Raw genomic sequence first — 15,589 nt, forward strand, 5'->3', positions numbered from 1 at the left:
CATTCCCAGAGTTCTACTAGGAAACATAAATACCAAAGAAAGTGGACCGGGAAACAACGCCGCAGTAGCTCAATTGGTAGAGCATCGCATGCGTAATGCGAAGGTTCAGGGGTAGTTCACCTGCGGCAAGTTGTTTTTTCATCCACTTTCATTTCCGTTAATTTATCGTTTCTTTATTTCATTTAATAGGTACGAGTAATTTCACTATGTTGTCCTTGGTGTCAGAGTGTGTTGTCTCCTTATGACTAATAAAAATCGGGCCCTTAAATTAACCCCGTTTCTTCTCGCTTTTCCTGCACTGCAGGTGCAGATCACTGGAAAAGCATATTTGTCGAGAGAACACTCGGGGTTTATTACAACGGAGAGTGCCGGCCGCCATGGCCATAAATTCTTGACGTCTCCTCTCGGTAATTTGGGTTGTGATAATGCAAAGTCGAAGAGGTGTACTGGGTGCTTTTATAATTCAGAATTAGTGAGCTAATTTACCCATAACATCGAAACATTAGAGATCTCAAGTTCAGTGCTTCGATTGTACGTCAAATTATATTCCATGTGCCTCAACCTGTCCTAGAGGGCGTTAGACTAAAGCATGATGATAAAGATGCAAATTTTCTGGTTAATAGTAATGACCATGATTATGTCGCCAACCTGAAATCTCGCATACTTTATATTGACCTTTCGGACTCTGCTAAATCTTACCTCTGTATATCTATGTATCTCCGTTACCTTCCATGAAAACCAACTTAAAGTGTGTCTTGAGCGTTACACTATCAGGTGAAGTTATGGATGGTCAAACTCGGTTCTATTTGACGCTATTGCTTGGAGCAGCAAAATGCAGCATAATAGTAGTCCATGCTGTTGCAATATGTTAAAGCTTACCATGTGCTTCAGAAACATTTTGTGCTCAAAATTTGTTCCGTTAGACAATACTTTCTCTGATCTTCTGTTATGTCATCCCTTAGTAGCCATAACACTATCCTTTCTCATGGGACAGTGTTCATAGCTCCTTGCATCAGCTGGTTTTGTTAAAGCTTCACTGCACCGTTCATCGCTTGCCTTGTCTGCATTTAAGGTGAGCTTATTTGGTCCTCCACGGAATTACGCAGCTGAAAATTGGTGGCAGCACACAGCGCCACCTGTGTCTACCCTTTGTGTATGCCGGCGCACTGACTCATGATTACACTGATCCATTCGCTGTACTTATTTCGCAGGCGTGAGATAAAGCGTTAGAGAGCATGAAGAGTGTCAATGTACGTGATTGTATGGGTAGGAGTGAATATCAATGCATTTCAGTATCGACGCGAGTATACGGACAGGAATGAATGCCGGCGAGCGAGTGACGTTGATTTTGAGAGGACGTAAGTAGAACGCGTATATGAGTAGGCTCATGAGGGTGAGTGCCGTGAGTGAGTGCTGACGGTTGTGAGTGCGCGTGAGTGAGTACACAGTCTGCGAAAATATTGATGAGTGAGTACCCGCTTATTCTGCCGACCACGGACTTTGAGTGAGTGCTTTCTTTCCCTGCTGGCTGCGACATTGCTTCGAAGCAGCGCAAGACGCCTAATTTACCGCCCTCTTCCCCTTCTTTTCTGACTCATAAACTCTCGAACCCATCGCCGTCTGTGTTCTAGATTTGCTATCCTATGTGGCCTACTGTGTGTCCGCAGCTACTTGTCCAACGGCCGCTCGTTGTCGCTTGTCGTACCTCAGTAACTCTGTACAGAACGCTGCCTTCCACGCTTGCCTACAGAGGGCAGATGCGAATGTTTTTCATAGCGAACACCCGGCTTCGTCTGAGATTTCATTTGGCGCGGCGCGCGTACCTTAGTGGGTAAGCATGTTGGCTCGTGCCCGCGAATGCCCCAATACACCTCCTCAGCTAGTCTCCTAGCTCAGGATATGCCTGCTAAGAACTTGGTCGCACCAATATCGACTTGTACAGTCCCCTTCCCAGCACTATTGCCCGAAAACATTGCATAATTATCGCCATCAACCACGTCACGCCCTACGCAAACACAGGCGCCCTCCCTGCCAGCGGCCGCCAGCCATGGCATTGAGTCCTTCCTGAAGCACCAGTTTATCATCTGCCACAGAGCGCCCCACGAACTTCTGAGCGAGAGAGAAAAGTTCCTTTCTCAATACCTAAACGCGCTCTTAGCTAAATGTCGCATTGTTTACCATGCAGTGATCACCTATCATCCGCATACCGATGTCTTGGTGGAACGATTCAACTGAACTCTTGTTGACAAGTTTTTCGGGTACGTCGCTACTGCAGATCCTACCAGTCAGGACCCTATTCGACCTGAAACACTAGAGGGCTTTCATCACTCTGCTTGTATGCTTATGTATGGACTCGTACCTTCGACCACTGTCGACCCCACTTTTTCGTTATCGACGCGATGAAATCCGAGTGTGCTATATACGCTGGCTCGGCTGGCCGAGGATGCCGCAACCTCGTGCGCTTGTTCACGACCCTCCGACCATTGACAGCAAAAGTCCCGTCTTGGTAATCACTTCCAGTCTTCTCGATTTCTTTAGGACTCTCCGGTGTAGTTTTGGGTTACCGCGTTTTCTTTTGTTCTGTATTTCGTCTGAACTTCTTTCGTCTGAACTTCACACAGGGCCCGAAGGCATTAAACCTTTGCTTCGTAAGCGCTTTTTGCCATTGGTAGCCTTTTCTCTCTAAAAATATATTCGACCTCAGGGTTGGCCGGAATTTGCTTTTACCAAGAATTCTAGCACGAGAGTTTTTCTCGGGCCCAGATGATCTGTTGCAGAAGCCACGCCTTCAATTGGCTTTTCTAGGCCCGTCGTGTAGGACGCACCTATGGAGGCTTTTTCGGGCCAGCCACACAAGTTAGTCACATGCACTCGACCTGTTTGCTTTATGGTTTCTTCTTGTCACCCAACATTACCCTAATCGATTGTGTGCCATATCATATCGGTGTATAAGCTTCGCCTAGCCCAGCAATGAAATTCAGTTGGAAGTTTGCGCTTGTGAGCTTAACGTGCTTTCTTCCACTAGTTTGTGTGCATCAAATACGCCGTTATGGACCACTTTATTACTTTTTCCTCCGAAAGTACAATAAGTAGGTATATAAAAAAAGCTGAGGATCGCTCGATGGCATAGTTGAATAAAACGTCGTCCTCACTGAGAGTCGCGTGTGTATAACTGGTAGTTGCGCCGAAAAAAATCACGCCCTAGTGTTTCACGTAACATCACTTTTCATTATTCGCTATTTTTACCGGCTGAATCTTACACGCACTGAGTGAATATAAACTCCCTTAACCGTCACTTTTTGTTGTTGAGAGGTGCCCGCTGAAATGTGCAAGTAGCTGGCTAATTGATGGATTCTTTTACTCTCCTATGCGCTGACACAGGAGGCGGACCTGGCCGCTTGCCCGGTGTTCTTACTATCCGACCGCGCAGAGGTGGTGAACTACGCACCGGTCACATACACCAGCAACTGCGCGATCATCGCTGTTGCAGGAGAACCGTCTGTGAACGCGTTCGGATACCTATGCGTATTCGACTGGCAGGTAAGTCAACCAGACCGGTGCTAAAAACAATTACTTCGCTGTTCGCCAAAGACCCGTAGCTTATGACGAATTCCGAAGAAACTAAAAAGGAAAAAAAATAAAAGAAGGTTATTACAGAGATATACAAAAATACCTGCTTTAGTCTATTTCGCTTCCTATAGAAATAAGTACATCCGCATCGTAGAAGTTCCTTCGTGACGTAACCGTCTACGCGATACGAATGAAATTTGTTTCAACGAAGTTCTCGATCAAGCGGGAGCATCAAACTCGCGGTGCTTCCGGTTCCGGTGCACTGCTTTAGGTTATTCGACTGATGAGAGCCTGCAAGTATAGTAGCATGCTGAGCAGATGATCAATCAAGGTTAGCTCAGTCTGAGTAGCGAAGGCAAAATAAAACAGGGCGCGTTCTTGATTCCCTAACGGGATGCGAACTGTGTTGCAGCGCAGAGAACTCAGGTGCAACTATCAACTCTATCCATAGCTTTAGTTGATGGGCCCCACTCCCTTCCCCACCCACCTCTCCTTCCCTCTTGACCTAGTGGTTTCACGCGTGTGTGTTTTTGTGTGCGTCGCGGTTTTCTTCTCTGCCATGCTCTTTCAATCCGCCTCCAAAAAATTACGCCTGCAGTAACAAGTGAGCCTTCTGGGTAGGCTGTCTTCCTCCAAGATACCAAGCTTTCTCTCTCTCGACAGGAACGCGACATATGCGTATCGCTAGCATCGCATGCGAGATTGGGCGCACAGGCAGGTTTTTCTCCGGCCATCCCATTCGGCGCGCTCCCAAGCAATAACGTGTAATTCGACACGTGCGCCTGGCTGCCCCGAGGTGGCGCTGTTAGCCGAGGGCTCTCATTAAATACATGCATACAAAAATGCTAGACTGAAAAGCGTGCAAGTATACATGAATAAATCAAGTAGGCTAGATGACTGTTTCTCTCTGCCCCGTTTCAAAAGAAGAGAACGCCAATAAATCATCATCATCATCATCATCATCACCGCCACCACCAATAACAACACCACCCTCATCATCATAATGTTGTGGAGCCCGTAGAGGCCGCAGGAGGCAGACCGCGCGAAATATCAACTGAGGTTACACAGCGCGAATAAAACAAGGACACGAGGAAACAAATACCACAGACAAGCGCTGTTTAACCTATCAACGTGCGCATTGCCTCTCTTTTAACATGTTGCAGAACATTTTCACAGAATATATCCCAGGCAGTTATTCAGCTCTGCATCAAGCAATTCGCCGTCTGAATCGCTTAGCCTTATTAGCCGTTATTTTTTATGCGAAGCATATTACGAGAGCTCAACCCAGCTCCTCAGGCGCGGCGGTGTCACCATGAAACCACGTGACACCGTGACGTCACGACAGAGGAGAAGTGGCTTTGGCTCAACTCTTGCAAGACGGGCTGGGTGGGAATCGAACCAGGGTCTCCGGAGTGTGGGACGGAGACGCTACCACTGAGCCACGAGTACGATGCTTCAAAGCGGTACAAAAGCGCCTCTAGTGAATGCGGTGTTGCCTTAGAAACGCGCTGTTTCTAAGGCGTGCGTCTCTTGCTCAGGCGCACATTTCGTTGCCGCGCCGAACGCTGCTTTGCTCGACGCTCACCGCGTCCAATGCGGGGCGCGTAGTCGCTGCCCTGTAGCCCATTGTCTTACACCCCTTGGCAGGTCGACGGGAACGCTGTCGCGTTCCACTCTTGAAGGCGAAGCAGAGTAACGCATGAGTTGTTTCTTCATCTAGCCGAACCAAATATAGCCAAGCAACAGCAGTTCACCAGGCTAAACAGTGGTTCAACAACTAAAATAAAGGCTAGTATGCTTCGCATCCTGGGCTTAACCTTACCTAAGCCACAGCCATTCTTTCCTATACCTTTCTGTATCTTTATCCATTGATTTTGTATTATTGGTAAACCATACTCAAGGTTAAAGCAGGTTGACGGGCTAGTTGGTTCGAATCCATGGTAGTGTGTAAGCGGGACTGAACGAGGACGAAGAAAGAAACAGATACACAGAGACAGCGCTACTTTCAACTATAGTCTATGTGTATTTGTTTCTTTCGTCGTCCTCGTTCAGTCCCGCTTACAAATTATTTCCCACATTCCTGATAATTAATTTGTTTTTTTAAACAAACAATCTGTGTGGTTCACCCACCAACTGGTGAACTGGTATTTTATCGTAGGTGGCAGAGTTGAATTGTTGTCTGCCCATAATTTATCTTTCCTATACTGTTGCACGTTGCATCGCGGTAATTATGCGATTAATATGACAATTTTAGCGTCTATCCACTTGCTCTGTAGAGCAATGATGGACTTATTTCCTAGTATCTTAGTATTTACTACTATCTTCTACTGCGTAGTTTTTCCAGCGTTTAGTCTGATGTCGCGTGCTGTTGCGTTGTGCGACTAATGCTTTTGTTACGTTTTGCTTTTTTGTTTGTATGGCAAATAACGCCTGTTTTACGTTATGCCTTGCTGAAGGTACGTAACGTAGCTATAAATAAGTATATTTAAAAGAATAAATGAGCATGCCGTAAGCAGATATGCAGAAAGGCAACTATTGTTTTTGCGTTCGTTGTAATTGACATTTTAATCTTTACTCTTTTTTTTCTCATTGCAATGCCTGCTTGGGCGGTAACTATCTATACTAATAAACCAGTAAATAATTTCAGAATTTATCGTTTCACGCTTGGCGCACAATTTCTGCAGCACGGAGCACGCAATGCGTGGCAGGCAAACTAATGCAGCAGACCACGCGAACTTTATTAAATTCGCAAGGAAACTTTTCCTAAAACTTGCTGCGCCTTAGCTGGAACAATATTTGTGCGTTTGCGCATCTCAATGAGACTTCACCTTGATTATTTGCTTGTGTTTTTTTATAATCCGGTCTACCCTGCATCTCCAACGACATAATTCCCATTCACATATTCACATACATCCCAACAAATTCTGGGATGTGTGAGCCGGAACAAGATATAATTAGGAGACATGCCATAGCGGGGTCCCCGGAATAATTTTGACCACCTGAGGTTGCCTAAGGCGCACCTAAACGCAAGTACACGAACGATTGCGGCATCTTTCTGTAGGCAGATCATGCTGCGTCTTGCTTCAGGCCCTATGCCGACAGCGAAATGCAGAGACGAAAGCAAGCGCCAACAGCAAAAGTTCACTTTTGCAAAGCTTTGAAGCCGGTTCAGAAGATGACATACATACATATAAGCCTCAAATTGTGAAGTAAAGTGCGTTTTTGGCACATGGTAAGCTCTTGCCGAGATAATGCACTTTTACATGGCCAGGTGAATAAAGTGGGAGTATGTGTGTAGATGAAAATAAAGGCATTTGAAAATTAGTAGGTGAAACCACGCATTTTGCACCCCCCCCCCCCCCCCAACCGTACACATGCAGCTGCCATTTCCAAATCAGTAAGGGATCGTATAGCAGCTAAAAACCATTTTTTTGCGCCTCGTCTACGCCGCAGCAACAGTGCCCGACTGCCGGAAAACGTTCCTAATTTATGAAAAGTCCTCGGTTGCCAGCGCCGCTTAGCGGAAGAGGAGCCAGCCACTCCCACCACTAAACTTGCGTTCTCTCAGTGCACAGAGGATGGCCGGAGCAAAACCTGCCAGCTAGCGTCATCTCGGAAGCCATGACGTGACAATGCACTAGTTGCATTGTCATTTCCATATCCATTGAGAATAATCTTTTTTTTTTGTCTCGATCCCTTGTCTTCATAGAGTTTCTCACTACATTACCTATAGGGAAATCTGGCGCTTCTGCGCTGTGGTATGCATGGGAATGCCGGTATATTGTGACTTCAGATTGGCATCGTTCTCGTAAAGACAGGACACCTTGAAGACGCGCTTGGCAAGTACCGTTCCGTCTGTCACAATGATTCATTTTCTACTAAAACAGTACGTGAAAGGCTGTTTTAGTTTTATTATTACGCGAGAACATGTGTTGTTTAACTATGAGAACTTGTTATTGTGTGTACGACTACATGTTACGTGAAAAGTATCAGCGGGCCGCTAAAGTTGGAGGACAGACGACAAGGTTCGCGCTCGCTTTCAAACAGTTGGTCGTCTGTTCTTGCTTTTCTTTGCTCGGTCATGCATTGTGGGTGAGTAAAGATGTAATATGCGTGAATGGAATCATTTTATGAAGATTTTACTTTGAGAACGCGTTATTTGCGTAGCCATATCCACGTTTTAGACGAAGCCTCTTACAACACCAGCCAACACGAGCCTCGCAGACACATATACCGTCATTCCCATGACGGCACGGTGCCCGCTTAAGAAACTCCCATAGACGGTGGCGCCAGATTACCCTCTAGGTGTTATAGTGAGAAACTCTATGCTTGTCTTCTTTCCCTAATGCCAAGTGTGTTGTGAAAGGCGGCCGGAAATGGCCAACCTTTTTAGGATTCGTTAACCTCAAACTCCGCCTCCACCCTGCTCCCCCCCCTCTCTCTCTCTCTCATCTTCCCCGGTAGCATGCTGTGCGTGCTACTTGTGGTCTCTTATCGCAACCTCATCGTGAGGGTCTTGCGCAGGCATGGGCCCTTATTATCGCCTCGGTCCCGCTGATGGCCGCGGCTCTTGCGCTCATCGAAAAGCGGAGGCCTCGAAGTGGGAACGGCTTCGCCCTGGAGGCCTACGACAACATCTGGGACATCCTATCCTCCTTCGCCTACAAAGGTGCCTAGACATGAGTGATATTGGTGTTTGGTGCCTGGTTTCCCATGGGGGTTTGTGACGCTGATTATATATATATATATATATATATATATATATATATATATATATATATATATATATATATATATATATATATATATATATATATATATATGTATACTTATTTGCATATTTATTTATTCATCTAAAGCCAAACTTTCTTTGGCTACCTCCTCGGATTTGGCGCTTCGGCTTCTGCTGGCTACAGCCGAGTCGGTCGGTTTCTAGGCTGATTCGCTATGGATATACATATGCAGTTTATGTACGTGTGTGCCGAATGTTAGTACCAGCAAATGACCTCATACAATTTATGTATGCCGACGAAAAAATCAATGTCAGTAAGCGCATCTCCATTCTGCATAATAAAAATATAATTAAAAAATTTTTTAAAAATATAAAATATAAAAAAATCCTTGTAGTTAGGCTTTTTCGGCACCCAAAGAAAGCATTCTAGAAACTCCGCTTGAACCCTCGATTCTTTTAGAATGCAATCTTTTGTACACAGGTATTTAAATCCCTAGAAACCGCAAAATTAAGAGTGTGGGCGAATATTCAACGCTTGGAATGCGAGTCGGATTGTCTTTGTTATTCAGTTTGTATTCGATTGAAGAGTGTTGAAAAGCAAAGCGACAATCTTTGCAGCTTCCAGGAAGAAAGGCCGATTGTAGTGGAGACTATGCCTAATGATTCCGGTGCAAGAAAAACGCCGCTGTCGCCCAGACGAACCAGTTCGTGCGCATACGATTGCAGGAGAACACTTCGGTGCAATCGTCTGCTGTCGTTAAGAGAAAGCTTTAACACGGGGCCAACTCCCATTTTTCTACTTACACACATGTAAAATGCTGGCATGCTTTTGTGACACAACCATTGAACCGAATGAAGTTAAATTTGTTGCATTTGACAGGAAAAGTGAAATTCTGGCAACACAAGAAGCAGAACTTTGATTTAGTAGCTTGATTTTTTTTCTATCGCAGAAAGTTGGCAAGCATCAAACGAAAAAAATGGGAGGGGGAAGCACTAAATTTCCAATTTCGTATATCTGCACTGAAAGCAGATATATCAGTTCTGCAAAACTACATCTTTTAGAACATTTCAAATGGACAAATTTGATAAAGAAATATATAGCTTAGGCGCCATCATTGCAATGTTTACAATGGTTCTGCGAATATCCTACTCACAAATGAATGGTATACTTCAGAGGTCTGTATAATACATTAATTTCGTCTGCTTTAAATGTAATACAAGTATTAGGTGCAGTTTACATAACTGTGATGTTTTTCTTTACTACTGAGTTGCAGAGGCGCAAATTTGATACTTGTTTAAGGTTGAAATTTTGCGGTTTACGAGAACTTTTCTTCAAAAATTTGGAGGATGCTTAAGCTCCAACTTTAAGAGTGGAACGCGATAGCATTCAAAGATCCCTGACTGCTTCTCACGCCTGCCGGCAACTGCTGCTGATGTAACCGCAATGTTTACCGGGAAACGCTGGCGGCGAACGCTATGCATAAAAGCGAGCTTTCTGGTAGAAACGCGGCCCCTTGCGTGGGCCGCGATGCGGCGGTGGCGAGCGCCATCTGGACGTGTTGCAAGGAACCTGGTGTGGCGCTTTACGGCGTTTGAGATTTCCGTGCGCGAATCTGGGAGGCCATGGCTGCGCTACAAACGGTAGAAACGTTACAAAAAGAGGTTTGTGTTTTTTTCTTAGTTTTCGCGTAACAGAATTTTGTTTCCTCTCATATTCAAATTACAGTCCGACGCTATCATGTCTGGTTGTGCGTAAGTCATACTTTACGGTTTTTCTACGTGTTTTAGCTTGAGAAATTAAATCATTTCAGTAACTTCCTTGCGCCACACGGCGGGCCTGAGTATGGGTGGTTCGAATTTAATTTTGCCGAAATGACGCGTAACGCCGGATGCGGGACGACGACTTTGTACAGCACGTGCCCTTAACGCTGTCGCATTAAAATATATCGCATAAATGGAAAATGGACTGCCTACAGTTATATATTTTAACAGTTCCCTTTGAATGCAGCAAATATCATAATGGGTGCAATAATTGCCAAAAACTATTTCTCCGTTTCCATGTATCCAGATAAATATAAAGCTTCCTCTTAAGTGAACATGCCTTGCCTTATGCAGCCTACGAATTTGTTTTCTCGATTAAAGTAATTAAATGTCTTATTTTGCCAGTCCGGCCATGTTTGGGTTGCTTTGAACAATTGGTTGGGTGGTAGGATTGCATATAGGCTCTTTCGGCAATCACTGCACTCAACTACGTGCATTTGGTAACGTGTTGTTATTTTGTTTCATAAAGTAACTGTTATAATAATATCTTAATATATTGATCACGTTAACCTTTTTTATTGCTTCTTTATCTACCGGACATTCAGTTGCCAACGGCACAGTGGTGTGACATGAAATTAAGCATGTTATTGAATCCCTTATCATAAAAAAGGCAACAAGTTCCACTGTACAATTGAGCCAGAATTTCATTGCTATGTAATTAAGAAGACTTACTAGAAAATGCACAGAGCATTTACCTTCCACCTTGACTGGCTTCCGATTGAATCTCCCGCGCATTGAACGTAACTGTGCAACTTTGACGCATTTATGGAACGCCATCATAATTCGTGACTCAAGAGGTTAAACACGGTGTCTCCAACTTCGAGATGTCCACGACGCAAAGCGATTTCACCTTCACACCACACCTTCCTGCAGGACATACGGCAAACACAGAGAGCTACGCTGGCCGGGTACTGCTGTCGTTCTGGTGGCTCATAGTGCTGGTGCTCACAAACGAATTCGCCGGTAACCTCATGGCCAGCATTGCCATCAAGAGCGAGCCGCCAAGATTCCGCTCGGTGGAAGACATCGCGTACCAGACATCCATACGACCACTCATCTGGAAGGACACAGGGTTTGATACATACGTGCGGGTGAGTGCCCATGCCTATAGGGTTGCGGATCTCGGCGGTCAACTAAGTGTGAATACTTTCCGTTTTTTTGTTGAAATCATTGTCAACGTTACAAGCACATACATAATTTTTGGGGCAGGGCCAAAAATGCCGCTTAATTGGCTTGATGGAGACTGTGCTCACACTGCAATTAAAGAAAGTAAATTATGCAGTTTTACGAGCCAAAACCACGACCTGATTATGAGGCATGCCGTAGTGGGGGACTTCGGAAGTTGGGACCACCTGGGGTTCCTTAACGTGCACCTAAATCGAAGTACACGGGTGCCTTCGCATTTCGCCCCATCGAAATGAGTCCATCGTGGCCGGAATTCGATCCCGCGACCTCGTGCTCAGCAAGCCGTACACCACAGCAACTAAGCAACCACGGCGGATCACATTGCAATGCGATGGTTACAGTATGTATATGTAAAATAATGTGGAATATGAAAAGTGATAAGGAGCATGTAGATAGGCGGCTATACAGTGAAAATTGTGAAGCATACGAATATTCGTATGCATCTGAACAAACTTGTTCTTGCCTAGTGTACAAATGCTAGCGTTTGCGTCATGCCTAGATGTACTTGACAGCAGGCAGATGCCATAGTGGACCAGTGTCGCACTGGGCCAAATACTGCGAGGGCACTGTAAGAACATTGTTATTTCACCCAACTGAGCTTTAACGAGGAACAACACAGCTGTAGTGTGCTTCTTCGATAAAGGCCTAAAGGGCAATAAAGAGGTCCACACAGTGCGCATAATACGCAAGTTGGGTGATCTATTGAAGCGTCCACTTAACCTGCTGCAGTCTGACCACGAAACTATTTGACGTTCAACGCCCCGTCTACAACTCGGCAGCTCGTTTCGGGGACCTCATCGCTGCCCGCTCCCTCCGTTTTTTTAGAGCGCAGCTCTTTGGCGTCCGTTCCTGGGTTTCGCGTCGTCGTCGTCGTCGTCGTCGTCGGCGTCGTCGTCGACGGCGTCGGCCTCGTAACCAGCTCTCCTCCGCCGCCGCGCTCCGCCGCCGCGCATGCGCCGCTGCTCCGCCGCCGCGCATGCGCGCTGTCGGCTCTCCGGGCGAGGGAGGATGATGGAAGGGAGGAGGAGAGACTGTGGAGGAGGGCTGGCTACACAAATGGCTCTTTGGCGTCCGTTCCTGGGTTTCGCGTTGTCGTCGGCCTCATAACCAGCTCCGCCCCCCTTTCATTCCCCCAGCGCTAGCAGCGACCGACTGATACCGCTTTCGTGAGTCCGCTACCGCACTCACGAAAGACGTCGTGCACTTCCTGCAACTCGCATTAACCGTCCATCGATCCACACCGATGTTAGTAGTGGGGGACTTTAATGTTGACATAAAGACAAACAGCAATTTCCTAACACTTATGCGGGAGAACATCCCGTTCCTCTCGCTCGTAACGCGTCCCACGGCTGTGACAACCTCGCGAGGCACTTGTATAGATCTCGTCTTTGAGAATCAAGCATTGGTGTACCAAGTCGAACATATATCAGTCTATTTCTCCGACCACAAAGCTTCCTTCATGACTGTCAAGAACTGTTAATTGAGTCTTTGTTAAAGGAATACGTGTGAAAAATAAAAAAAAAATTCTGTGATAGCGCATACATGTGTTGCTCGATTTCTTTGCCCCAATCTATCGAAAAGGTGAAACAGCTTATTTGCTGCGCTCAAATTTCGCATTAGGAAGTAACGTAATCGTCGGTAATTTTTTTTTCTCCTGCTTGTTGTGTTTCTTCCATTACCAAACGCACAATTGCAGGCAACGAAAATTGACGCGTTTCACGAGTGACTTCTCTGGTGCAGACGTCGCCAAGACCATTGCTTCGCGCACTGACCAAGCTGGCGACTCGCACAAGTGGATTCGTGACCCTGTCAGAACTGTACTCCGAATCTTCTCTGGAGCAGCTGTACAGCGGCCGCGCTGTCTTGATCAACGACCGAGATGGGAGCATGACCACCCTGGCCACGAAATGTCGGCTCACCGGTGGGAGGCTGTACGTGGCTCCGGAGTACCTGTTCACGAGTTTCAGCACCGTCGCGTACTCCAAGCGGTTGCCGGCCGACCTGCAGGAGAGGATTCAAGCAAAGTACGCTTTCAGGTCGAGCTGTCAGCTCTCTGACATTCTCCTCTGGCACACCACACGTGTACGCGAGTGTCTTTCGCACTGCAAAGATAGCTAAATGTGGCAAGGACGAAGGCGACGAGATAACGTAGTCAAATCGTCGCTATGTCTGTCTCTTAGTTGTCTTAGTGTAGTTGATCCGGAGATGAGAACTAAGGCGAATTCGCCAAGAACCCGGTGTCGCTAAGGTGGTGATCCAGTTAAATAAGCGCGAAAATCTTCGTTTTGTTAACCGAGTGTCGGGCCTCAATACTTCACAATATCTCAGGAGCTCTTCGTTTGCCTGCCACTCCCGAGGGACTTTCCCCTCTTTCTCCTTTTCGTATTAGGTGAAAAAAAATTAAATTATGGGGTTTTACGTGCCAAAACCACTTTCTGATTATGAGGCACGCCGTAGTGGAGGACTCCGGAAATTTCGACCACCTGGGGTTCTTTAACGTGCACCTAAATCTAAGTACTATTAGGTGAAAGTGCCATCCCATCAAATAAAACGTTATTCAATCAATCAATCAATCAATCAATCAATCAATCAATCAATCAATCAATCAATCAATCAATCAATCAATCAATCAATCAATCAATATTTCACAGCGTACTGAGCAATTAATTTAATCATGGGGTTTTCACGTGCCAAAACCACTTTTTGATTATGAGGCACGCCGTAGTGGAGGACTCCGGAAATTTCGACTACCTGGGGTTCTTTAACGTGCACCTAAATCTAAGTACACGGGTGTTTCCGCATTCCGCCCCCATCGAAATGCGGCCGCCGTCGCCGGGATTCGATCCCGCGACCTCGTGCTCAGCAGCCCAAAGCGTACTGAGCAGCGCACAGTCCTTTTAGATACCGTAAGAAAGTGAAACTGGATTATATAAATACATATTCGTTTTACTTCCATAATGTACATTTATTTATTTATTTATTTATTTATTTATTTATTTACTTTCTCACTCATTCACTAGCTCACCCACTTATTTTTTTTTTTTGCCTGGTGCAAGTGGTTTCAAGCTGCTATGAGGGTTGAGCAGTGTTTAATGAAATATTTAGTCTTCTTTTGTGCAACTATTCCCGGAGAGGCACTACACACTTCTTTACCTTGTGCTCTGCTCTTTGTGTCTCTCTCTCTCTCTCTCTCTGCATTTGCTCATTTGCTAAACGCAACTTCCGGGCGGGTTCTCTTCGCGGAAGAATGAGAGCCATCATGGAGTCTGGACTTCACCTCGAGTGGTACGACGAGGGGGTGAAGGCGTGGCACTCCTGCCAGGACATGCAGCGGTCCGGCGCCTCCAAAGCCGGCGTGCTGTCCTTCGAGGAACTGAGCTACGACGACATGGCGGCCATATTCGTCCTGTGGGGCATCATGGTGGCCTTCTCTCTCGTCGTCTTCGTGCTAGAGATGTGCTTTCACAAGATGGGGACCGAGCACTACTGCAGGTTCCCGCGCATCAAGTATCCAAGGTTTCCGCACAAGTATCCTGCACACCGCCCAGGCCGCGTACTGAAGAAAGCACAGTCTGTTAATAAATACAGAAATTGAGGTATCATTCGTATCCTTCATAAACATCGGGAATGGTATGGTATGGTATGAAGAACTTTATTTAGGTCCTGAGGGATCAGTCTGGGACTGATGCGGGCCACTCCCACGTCGGTACAGAGAGGCCGAGCCCCTCTGCTATCACACGGGCCCTCTGGACAGCCCTGAGATGGTCCGCCAGCACTTCACTGTGCAGCATTCGCTGCCACCACTGTTCACCTCGAGAACCATCACCGGCCAACGCCAAGCAGCGCCACAGCATGTGTTGTAAATCGAGCAAACCCCCACACTTACTACAATAGACTGAAACCCCGCAGTCCGGATTAATTTTATTCATGATTACAGGGTTAGGGTACGTCCGTGTCTGCAGAAGCCTTAATGTAACCGCCTGCGGCCTATTTAATTTAGGATGTGGCAACGGGAATGCCCTGCGCCCTAAGTAATAGTGCTTGGTGATTTCGTTGTAGGTTAACAGTTGGTCCCTGTACTCAGGAGCGGGAGATCCAGCCCCTTCAGGGAGTACACGGCACACTAATCCTCGTGCCTCCCTGTGCGCCACCTCGTTGAGGTTACGCGGGGCTCCCTCCACTGTCCCCATGTGCGCCGGGAACCAAGTAACGGTATGCGAAGTGATATCCCTACCCTGCAGCAGTCTGTTAGCCGGTTCCGCAACAAGTCCTCTCGAGAAG

General features: G+C 46.4%; 1 protein-coding gene across 1 annotated transcript; it reads left to right on the plus strand.

The window, feature by feature from the left end:
- Positions 1–1,387: 1,387 nt before the first annotated feature.
- On the plus strand, positions 1,388–14,903 carry LOC135908504 (glutamate receptor ionotropic, delta-2-like). The gene is made up of 6 exons (XM_070536492.1): positions 1,388–1,393; positions 3,382–3,540; positions 8,095–8,239; positions 10,997–11,214; positions 13,049–13,332; positions 14,555–14,903. Exons 1-6 carry the CDS (start codon positions 1,388–1,390, stop codon positions 14,901–14,903), a joined length of 1,161 nt encoding a protein of 386 aa, XP_070392593.1.
- The last annotated feature ends 686 nt before the right edge of the window (positions 14,904–15,589 follow it).

This window comes from Dermacentor albipictus, chromosome 3 (assembly GCF_038994185.2).
Source record: "Dermacentor albipictus isolate Rhodes 1998 colony chromosome 3, USDA_Dalb.pri_finalv2, whole genome shotgun sequence".
Lineage (NCBI taxonomy): Eukaryota > Metazoa > Arthropoda > Arachnida > Ixodida > Ixodidae > Dermacentor > Dermacentor albipictus.

What these genes read in the sequence shown, in the direction of transcription:
- LOC135908504 (XM_070536492.1), top strand. An exon ending in TATGCGTATTCGACTGGCAG is followed by an intron (nt 3,541 to 8,094) that starts GTAAGTCAACCA and finishes GGTCTTGCGCAG; the next exon opens with GCATGGGCCCTTATTATCGC. An exon ending in GGTTTGATACATACGTGCGG is followed by an intron (nt 11,215 to 13,048) that starts GTGAGTGCCCAT and finishes TCTCTGGTGCAG; the next exon opens with ACGTCGCCAAGACCATTGCT.